General features: G+C 39.2%; 2 protein-coding genes across 6 annotated transcripts; one reads left to right on the top strand and one right to left on the bottom strand.

Moving 5' to 3' along the window:
- Window positions 1-76: 76 nt before the first annotated feature.
- On the bottom strand, window positions 77-3,923 carry LOC123712691 (PX domain-containing protein kinase-like protein). Of its 5 annotated transcripts, none has more exons than XM_045665896.1 (11): window positions 3,715-3,923; window positions 3,459-3,647; window positions 2,975-3,071; window positions 2,728-2,834; window positions 2,290-2,403; window positions 1,897-2,140; window positions 1,550-1,795; window positions 1,207-1,421; window positions 942-1,022; window positions 755-866; window positions 77-545 (listed from the first exon to the last, which is right to left on the bottom strand). In XM_045665896.1, exons 1-11 carry the CDS (start codon window positions 3,814-3,816, stop codon window positions 436-438), a joined length of 1,617 nt encoding a protein of 538 aa, XP_045521852.1. In that variant the 5' UTR covers window positions 3,817-3,923; the 3' UTR covers window positions 77-435. The 5 variants fall into 5 exon arrangements, with proteins under 5 accessions (XP_045521852.1, XP_045521851.1, XP_045521850.1 ...); XM_045665895.1 differs by having other exon boundaries at window positions 77-551; window positions 761-866; XM_045665894.1 differs by having other exon boundaries at window positions 78-551; window positions 755-863; window positions 3,715-3,922.
- Window positions 3,924-4,160: 237 nt separating this feature from the next.
- Window positions 4,161-7,613, top strand: LOC123712690 (ATP synthase subunit alpha, mitochondrial). Its single transcript, XM_045665891.1, has 10 exons — window positions 4,161-4,321; window positions 4,687-4,809; window positions 4,945-5,058; window positions 5,407-5,671; window positions 5,748-5,972; window positions 6,190-6,359; window positions 6,476-6,570; window positions 6,652-6,871; window positions 6,986-7,153; window positions 7,232-7,613. Exons 1-10 carry the CDS (start codon window positions 4,256-4,258, stop codon window positions 7,442-7,444), a joined length of 1,659 nt encoding a protein of 552 aa, XP_045521847.1. The 5' UTR covers window positions 4,161-4,255; the 3' UTR covers window positions 7,445-7,613.
- The last annotated feature ends 2,050 nt before the right edge of the window (window positions 7,614-9,663 follow it).

The following is a 9,663-nucleotide window of genomic DNA, read 5'->3' as shown; positions in this document are numbered from 1 at the left end:
TTACAACGAAATTATAATTTATAATAAAAAATAATGTATATTTCTTAAATCTTAATTTAATTAAAGCTAATAAATACATTATAAATGATCCTTAACTTAAATAAATTGATAACATTCAACTAAATCTATAAATGACCAGTCATCGTTATCACTAGCTTGAAAGTATTCCGCACACAAATGTACATTACAACGGCGTGTGCGAGAAGGCTTATCCGGTAAGATATAAATAAATATACACAAATCGTTCCTTAAAATGTCTAAACAGTATGTTCAAATCATAATTTACGACGTAAAAGGGAAGTATCACCTCCTCGTAAATCTGGCTTTGTCTAAAATTTTACAAAAAGCTGTAATTTCGTATTTCGACATTTGCTGCCAAATTTAAAAAAATACATTAAGTTACGTAAAGAATGACATATAAATACGCTTACAGAATTACCGCGAACCGACTCTAGCGAGCGATTTTTTGTTGAAGGAGCAAATCGCTTGAAGCAATGCGCCACGCCCTTCGCCGGCCGCGGGAGGTGAGGCGCCACTCGAGTCACCTGTCGCTGAAACAAAACGTCCCTAATCACGGCTCCAGGTCTCGTTTCTACAGATCTAACTTTTGGTTAAACAGATCGATAACAAAAAACAAAGCCACAAGTGACAAAACCTTAGGATTATTAGGTCTGTATAGAATGGGACGAGTAGAAGAAATGGCGAAGAATCAAATCTAAATATGTATATTAAAAGTAATAATAATAATAGTCACTCGAACAGTAGGCGGTGGCGGGCGGCGTAGGCGAAGACGTCGTGCTGGCGGACTGAGATCGCACGGTCTCCGCCAGAGAAGACATCGACTTCCACATGCTGTCCCTTTTCTTCTGTGAATATTTAACAGTTTTATATAGAAAGTGTGTATTGTGCGTACGTCGTCCGCGTATCATCATTAATCTCACCGCTTTTCGTCGCTGCTTCTTCATCTCCTCGTCTGAGCCCAGTATTTCCTGTATCCTTACTTCGCGACGTGCGGTCCTCAACTGTTAGAATAATTAAAAACTCCTCATTGTCACGCGTCACGTGAAATTATGTAGAATAACAATGAGCTCGGCGCGCTTAAAGTAATTGGCTTACTGCACCGAGTTTAAAATAGATAAAATTATTCTCAGTAATGCGCGAGTTCGTTTTTAATGCAATTAAAAGCTATGAAATGACCGGGCTTACCAACTTTTGATCGGTCTTCAACCTCGACTCTACACAAAGCGCGGCCTCCTTGATTTGCTCTTTGAGCGTGAGAGGGAACTTCAGATGGCCTTTGACGTCTCGCTCGACGAACCCGTTGAGAGCGCGAACGAAGAACGGATGCTGCAACAGCTCGTCCAGCGTCGCCCCGCCTCGTTTCCACGACGAACTCGAGAGGGTGAGGTGCAGAATAGATTCTAAAGCCAATATAAAATTGAATAATTCAGATTTCTCTTAATTTCCGATTTGAATGAGAACCGTACTTAACACTCGACTCGATAACCGATAGCGTTCTAAAGTCCACAAAGTGGGGATGATGACTGACCTAAATCGTCAAACTGAGATGCATTCGAGTCAAATTTATCACAGTAACAGCCGTCCAGGGCTTCGGCATACACCATTTCATAGAGCGTACGTCCAAATCCGTATACGTCTACAGCTTCCGACGATGCCCGTCTCAGTTCTCGTAAATACGGTCTGTGAACGCTCGCAACGCCAAACAGAATATTTTCTGTGTCCGTAAGTCGCGCTCTTTGGTTCTCTATCACTATGTTACCAGGGTGGAGGTGGCCTAAAATATTTACTATTCTTCAATGGAGGTTTCTATGTGACATTGCAAATTTCTTACCTCATTCTCCTACGAAATAAAGACGATAAAGTAAAATTATATACCATGTGGTAATCCTTTATCGTGTAAAAACTTTAGAGCCTGCAATATTTGATATCCGTAGTGTGCAATTTGACGGGTTGTAAACGGTTTCCTTACTTTGGGATTTCCATATTTTGCTAAATAACTTTTATCATATTCAGTTCCATACAACAGATCTCTCATAGTTCCCTGCTCATGTAATTGTCTCACTACAAACGCTCCACTCTCCAAAATATGAAATGTTAAAATTTCACCAATGAATGGATGCTGGAAAGATAAGGGCTTTATGCTAGTGCTCAATCATGACCAATCTTAAATTAAAATATTTTCTTTATCAATTAGCTTTTTTATTAACCTATTTGATTTACAAGTAATATTATACCTCTAAATGTATTTAACAAAACATTTATACATACTGATAAACTTTGCATGCTCTTGAGAGCGATTTGTAAATCTTTATTATATAAATGCTTATCTGGTCCATAACTCTGCCAAGCAAGTAAACAATTTGTCCTTTTTGAGTCAACAACCTGGATTAAAAAAATAATAATATAGTAGGGCAAAGTAGAAGAAAGAATGCTGATACAATATTATTTTCATTTGTTTTTGATTTCATTCAATTGTCATTGAATCATAATAACATATTGTATACGTTTTTTATAGTTCACTAAAATACTCTTTGATATAATTATATTGATTTAAATAAATACATGCAGAAATTCTTCATTGTTTTCTATGGCTGGGTTCTTTAAGAAGATACCTAAAATAACAACTGTTTTAAATACACATTACCGTAGATTTTAAAACATTTTACATATTTAGTAAGAATTAAAACATTTATAAAAACAGCATACATGAAAATAATGTTTCCTTATTCTCCAGTTGATGTTTTGCAGTGGACCCTTAAGTTCATATTGACCATCTCCCCTTAGTGCTATGGATACTGTTTGAAGTGCTTCTTCTGTAATAAATTTGTTTTTGTTGCAATCATTACAAAATATCATTCTTATATGTGTTGGTTTGTGGACTCAGTTTCAACACTTAAAAGCTCATTAGGATTGATAGAAATATCATTATTATGTTATTAATGATGATACTCACCAGCTAAATGTAGAGGATAACTACAAGGGTCCAAAAATCTCCTTACTGGTAATGATAATGCTAATATTTGGTATTTTAAAATTTCATTTACATATTGCTGCAATGTAAAAATAACACAAATTAAGAAGAGTAAGTAGTATATTAATAACAAGTTTCACTCATAAAACCATATATACACAGTCATCCATATAATGAGTGGTACATTTAATAACTATATCCTTAAAGATGTATTTATTTATTGAGTCAGACAACATAACATATAGTTCAAGACACAGAAACAAAAAGAGATATTACATCTTTGTAATTTCTAACAATGGTAGAATACAATCTGGGATTATAAATTCTTCCTATTTCTACTACAACTACAAAATATTTTGCTTAAGTAAATAACTGACTAAGGCAGTAAAATACTGTTAAAAACTTCTTCATGGTGATTTTTTTTTAAATTTAGAGTGGTACAACAACAATATTGTATGTCACTAACCTGTAAGGCTACTTGTCTCTCTGCTATAAAAGAAGGTTGCATGTTTCCTATTAACTTCTTTGGGGGTAATGGAAGGTCAATGTAAGCCTGTTGAATACTTAAATGCAAGGATGCAAAATCTCTGTATCTACGAGACACTGTCCATTTGTTCCCCTTGCTAGGTCCCTTCTGAACCCGCAATATATATTCCTAAAATATGAAAACCACTGGAATAGACTGTCATACCTGGCAAAACAAACTTTAAAGAAATACAGACTGTATGTTTGTTAATATTTTGTGCATTTTCTAGAGTACAAACAAGATTATCGGTATCATCTTGAATATATTTAATTTCAGACAATTTTTCGAATGTAGCCATTACACCAAATAAAATACTTAAACATTAATTTCAATTGTTTAACTTTTAAACGCAATATCACAATACACTTTCACAGTAATTTATTGGCTATTCAAAAATAAAACTGTCAAAATATATAACAGGATTTATGCTGTCAAGTAACATAAGCATAGAGAAATTTCATCTTCCTTGTTTGAGACAAACGTATATATAATATTATATTATTTTAAATCCAGTTTTCCTTGGTGCTAAGTCAATTAATGTTTTTTTAATTGTTTATAAAAAGATTCATAAACAGCAAAAACAGGAAATTACACGTTTTTGAACGAAACCTATTTTAAGTGTAGTTCGCAATAGACAATTATCAATTCTGTCATTTCCGGTAATATCGCGACGAGTTCCGAGCGGAGAACATCGGAGTTGTCTAATTTATTATAAAATTAATAAGAAATAGTGTAAAATGTCGCTCTTCTCCGCTCGTGTGGCCTCTTCGGTGGCCAGGCGCTTGCCCAATGCCGCTACAAAGGTAACTATTGCCCCATTATGTTTATCGGTTGCTAAAATACTTGGATAACCAAACCGTCCGGAATGTCGTTTTTCTTTTGGTATATCTTAAGTATTTCTGCAATATTAATGGAAATAGGTTACTTAATGATAATTATGTAAGTAAAAATTAATCTAAAATGCATTTTTTCTATGTAATATATCTAAATTAGCGGTTTTCAAAAGTGATGTTATGTAATAGAGGTCGATCGGCTGGTTGTCAGATACCATGTCCATTTTGCTAGGGTCTTCCAATAAGATGTTAATTATCATTAGTGAAAGGGGATATCCGTTGAGTACGTTTAAAGTGTTTTAACTGTACGTTAATTTTTGGAAAATGTTATTCAGATATCGAAAGTAGCTGCTCCTGCGGCAGCGGTGGCATCTCGCAAGCTCCATGTCTCCGCTCCTACCCGAGGTGCCGAAATCTCCACCATCCTGGAGGAGAGAATCCTCGGTGCCGCACCCAAGGTTTGTGTTACATAAACTGTCAACATCTATTATCAGCTGTTTTCGATCAATGCTAAATTTGAGGTTATAAAATATAATTTTATAAATAATTGAGCGTGGGATTTACTCACTTACAATTTTGCTATAATGTTTCAGGCCGATTTAGAAGAGACTGGTCGTGTGTTGAGTATTGGTGATGGTATTGCTCGTGTCTATGGACTTAAGAACATCCAAGCTGAGGAGATGGTGGAATTCTCCTCTGGTCTCAAGGTTTGTGTTATTAATATAAAATTATCTCCAAATGTATAAATTTTTCAATTACATTTCTTGATTAGAATGAATGTAACAAGAAAGCAGTTCTATAAACTTGTCTGTAAACTTATTTTTGTATTCACTACATCAAAAATTTGTGGGTATAAAGATAAAGAGTGGTGATTTTCACATGGGTTGATTGAGGTGCATGGGTACTAATCTTATTGTGCACAAAAATATCAAAAAATAAAATTTAATAAGCACTATTTATTTAGTAATTATTAACGGCACTACTGCATAATTTAATAAAAAAAAAGATGAAACAATAAATGTATGTTTATAAATTTGTGTTATAATTACCTGTAGGGTATGGCTCTCAACTTGGAAGCTGACAATGTGGGTGTGGTGGTATTCGGTAATGACAAGCTCATCAAGGAAGGTGATATTGTGAAGCGTACCGGTGCTATTGTAGATGTGCCTGTTGGAGAACAGATTTTGGGACGTGTTGTAGACGCCTTGGGTAATCCCATTGACGGCAAAGGCCCTATTGATACCAAGACCCGTATGCGTGTAGGTATCAAGGCTCCTGGTATCATCCCACGTGTGTCTGTACGCGAACCCATGCAAACTGGTAAGTTGTGTAATTATTTTACATTAAATTTTTGATTTGATAAATGTTATATTTTACATTAATTTTAAAATTTCAGGTATTAAAGCTGTTGACTCTCTTGTACCGATTGGGCGTGGTCAGCGTGAGTTGATCATTGGTGACCGTCAGACTGGCAAGACTGCTCTGGCCATTGACACCATCATCAACCAGCAACGTTTCAACAAAGGGGAAGATGAGAAGAAAAAGCTGTACTGTATCTATGTTGCTATTGGACAGAAGAGGTCAACTGTCGCCCAGATTCTGAAGAGATTGACTGATGCCGGTAAAATAAAATTAACTTCTTATATTATTGACAATTGATTGTTAATAATCATAACAATAAAAAAAATCTTTTTAGCCTTAATGGGCTGGAGGCGCACTTGATGTTAAGTGATATCTTAAAATTTAAAATTGGTACAGTCTTGTAGGACCCTAAGTCGAATTGGTTCAGAAGTACTTTGTTTGAAATTTGTTATTAAATGATTATAATTATTGGTTAGGTGCCATCAACTATACAATTATCGTGTCTGCTACCGCATCTGATGCTGCTCCTCTGCAGTACTTGGCGCCCTACTCTGGATGTGCCATGGGGGAGTTCTTCCGTGACAATGGCAAACACGCATTGATCATCTATGACGATCTGTCCAAGCAGGCTGTTGCCTATCGTCAGGTAAACTACACTATATCTTCTAAACTATTCAATATTAAGTTCAAATGGCTCATAATTTTTGTGGAGAATACAATATGAATCAACTGTTTTTTTTTTAAATGAATTTGTGCATGTAGATGTCGCTGTTGCTGCGTCGTCCCCCGGGTCGTGAGGCCTATCCTGGTGATGTGTTTTACCTTCACTCCCGTCTGCTCGAACGTGCCGCTAAGATGTAAGTAAATAAAAAACCAACACGTTTTATTATTTTTTATTCCGTCTCCAACTCGTTAATTTTTATGAAAAAATGTTTTAGGTCCGACAAGATGGGCGGTGGTTCTCTTACTGCTTTGCCGGTTATTGAGACCCAGGCCGGTGACGTGTCCGCTTACATTCCGACCAACGTGATCTCTATCACAGATGGACAAATCTTCTTGGAGACTGAGCTATTCTACAAGGGTATCCGGCCCGCCATCAACGTCGGTTTGTCTGTATCCCGTGTAGGATCTGCTGCCCAGACCAAGGCTATGAAGCAGGTTAATTTATAACTTATTTCGAAAGTTGTATAAATCATTCGTGATTTTTAAGTACGTCATTTTACCATTTTCTAAAATGCTGGCAACTCACCCGCCCATCGGCGTTGTTTACAGGTGGCTGGTTCCATGAAGCTGGAGTTGGCCCAATACCGTGAAGTCGCTGCATTCGCGCAGTTTGGTTCTGACTTGGATGCTGCTACCCAGCAATTGCTGAACAGAGGCATGCGTCTTACTGAGCTGCTCAAACAGGGACAGTATGTTCCAATGGCTATTGAAGAACAGGTATATAATTTAAAACATCATATTTAAAAAAAAATTGCATTATTTTATTATCACAACTGTTTTTGTTGCCACTCTTAGGTTGCTATCATCTACTGTGGTGTCCGTGGTCATCTCGACAAACTTGACCCAACTAAGATCACAGCTTTTGAAAAGGCTTTCACAGAACATATCAAGACCAGCCACCAAGGTCTCTTGAGCACCATTGCCAAGGATGGACAAATCACACCAGAGTCCGACGCGTCACTTAAGAAGATTGTTACCGACTTCCTGGCTACTTTCCAAGCGCAATAAAGTGTTCTAACTAGCTTATCTTAAGTCTTTTAAGATTCACTGCCTCAGTGATTTGTAGTGCATCATTCGTACAGACTGTATTAAAAGTGAATACAATCATGGAATGTATATTTATCTCTTGGAATCAACAGTGGTTACAATACATAATATAAATAAAATCAAACATCTATATTGTCTTTCATTTGTCACTACATAAGAATAAAACAATATTTTATGGATTATATTAGTTTCAGCCTGCGTCTTCATCCGCGTTAATTTGACAGTGTGTAGATGCTGTAGCAGCATGAAATTTACTTGAGAACCTTATGGGAACACTACCAAATTAAAAAATTGATCTCACGACAAAATACTAATTAATTTGTATTTTTATTGGCAATTTAGGTCTAATCTTTTGTCCATAGATGATGAAATATATTCTGTAACTGGGACATAACTATATTCTAGAATCTAGAACCTCCTACGGGCTATGGCAATAACCTCATTCTACTTTAGCAGAGCCACCACGTATCAAAAAAATATTTTGATTTGGACATAAATTATTTGAATCAGTGTTGCCAGATCAGGGGATTTCCCCCTAGATTTAGTTTGTCAACCGAGATAGGGGGAAATTTCAAACACACGCCAAATACATTTTTTTTTCTATTGTATATCACGTTCCTGATTTTGTAACTAAATTGAAGTATGAACACTTCGTAAGAATAGGATGCGTGTGGTTAACCGTACAAAATGCTAACGGTTTTTGATTAAACGAATAAAACTTGAACCTGTCAATACATTTTGAGTAATGCCTTTCATTGCCCAAAAATCGCGCCATGGCCCATCCCACCATCCGCTTGGTGGGAGGTTCCAGGGGGGAAATTACTATTGGATATCAATCCCGCGTCGTAGTTTGCACGGGGTGCCGCGTGGGAGTTGCCTCCTTTCGCGGGGTTTAATTTTTTTCGCACCTCACTAAGATGAGGTGGTGTCGGGGTTGAGCGGGGCCCAGGTTGAACCGGTTGCTTTTATATTATTATTATTTTTTTTTTAAACAACCGGTAGGATGTGATGGGCGCTGGTTTGGGTGTTGGTCGCCTGCGCTACCGCGCTGAAGATTTCCCGCGGGAAACGGCGCTTATGGTCGGGTGGACGGGTATGGTGTGGAGCGATGTCGGCTAGGTGCGTCACTCGGGAGTGGTCCGCTCTGTCGAACATGCCCCTGGACAGGCGTTGTATGTGTGTGTGCAAATCCTCTATGCGAAGGTCTCTGGCGATGGTGGTGTTACGCACGCACCACGGGGCGTTGACAATTCGTCGCAGCGTTTTGTTTTGCACGGCGTGTAGGCGCTTCTTCTGGGTGTCCGAGGTGAGTGCGTACCAGGCCGGAGACGCGTACGTTAGGTGCGGGCGTACGTAGGATTTGTAGAGGGCCACTTTCCTCTGGGTTGGCATTGTAGAGCTGAACAGAGGGCGTAGGCGGGCGGCCGCGGCCTTTGCGCGCCCGGTTGATTTGTTGATGTGCGCGTTGAATCGCAGGCCTCTGTCTAGCGTTATGCCTAGGTATTTAGCCTCCGTGGACCATGGGATCTCGACTCCAAGCAGCTGAAGAGGTGGTGGTGGCGGGAAGCTGATCGCCTGGGTCTTATTTGCGTTGACGGCCAGCCTCCAGTCGTCCAACCACTGAGGGAGAGCATCCAGCGCCCTCTGTACCTTTGTCGTGGCGTGTCGCCTGTGAAGGGAGCTGCCGTAATATGCGGTGTCGTCTGCGTACAGGGCGACCGACGCCCCTCCCGTGGCGGGGATGTCGTCGGTGTAGATTGAGTAGAGTGTCGGCGCTAGGCAACTGCCTTGGGGTACTCCTGCTGCGATGGGGCGTTGTGAGGAGCGGGCGTCTTCGACCGAGACGAAGAACGATCGGCTTCGGAGATAGGAGCATATCAGGGCTCTAAGCCTCCGTGGTAGTTCCAGAGTCTTCACTTTTTCTAGTAGCCCGGCGTGCCAGACTCTGTCGAAGGCCTTTTCCATGTCTAGGAACACGGCCGTTACTGCACATTTTTTGTTTATGGCTGTGGTAAAGTCGTGCAGTACCTTCGTGAGTTGGAGTGTAGTCGAGTGCTCCGCTCGGAAGCCGAATTGCTCAGGGCGCGGCGTGAAGTGCTTATGTATGTGTGGCAGCATGAGTCCCTCAAACAGCTTGCACTGCGTCGACAGCAGGGAGATGGGCCTGTAGCTGCTTGGGA

Source organism: Pieris brassicae, chromosome 8 (genome assembly GCF_905147105.1).
Source record: "Pieris brassicae chromosome 8, ilPieBrab1.1, whole genome shotgun sequence".
In the NCBI taxonomy this organism is placed as follows: Eukaryota; Metazoa; Arthropoda; class Insecta; order Lepidoptera; family Pieridae; genus Pieris; species Pieris brassicae.
Note: the sequence above shows the minus strand (reverse complement) of the source record. Positions and strands in the feature narration are given on the sequence as shown.

What these genes read in the sequence shown, in the direction of transcription:
- LOC123712691 (XM_045665893.1), bottom strand. Translation starts at nt 3,816, where the DNA reads ATGGCTACATTCGAAAAATTGTCTGAAATTAAATATATTCAAGATGAT. An exon ending in AAAATATTAACAAACATACA is followed by an intron (nt 3,648 to 3,714) that starts GTCTGTATTTCT and finishes TTCATATTTTAG; the next exon opens with GAATATATATTGCGGGTTCA. An exon ending in AGAGACAAGTAGCCTTACAG is followed by an intron (nt 3,072 to 3,458) that starts GTTAGTGACATA and finishes TTTACATTGCAG; the next exon opens with CAATATGTAAATGAAATTTT.
- LOC123712690 (XM_045665891.1), top strand. Translation starts at nt 4,256, where the DNA reads ATGTCGCTCTTCTCCGCTCGTGTGGCCTCTTCGGTGGCCAGGCGCTTG. An exon ending in TCCTCGGTGCCGCACCCAAG is followed by an intron (nt 4,810 to 4,944) that starts GTTTGTGTTACA and finishes ATAATGTTTCAG; the next exon opens with GCCGATTTAGAAGAGACTGG. An exon ending in AGACCAAGGCTATGAAGCAG is followed by an intron (nt 6,872 to 6,985) that starts GTTAATTTATAA and finishes CGTTGTTTACAG; the next exon opens with GTGGCTGGTTCCATGAAGCT.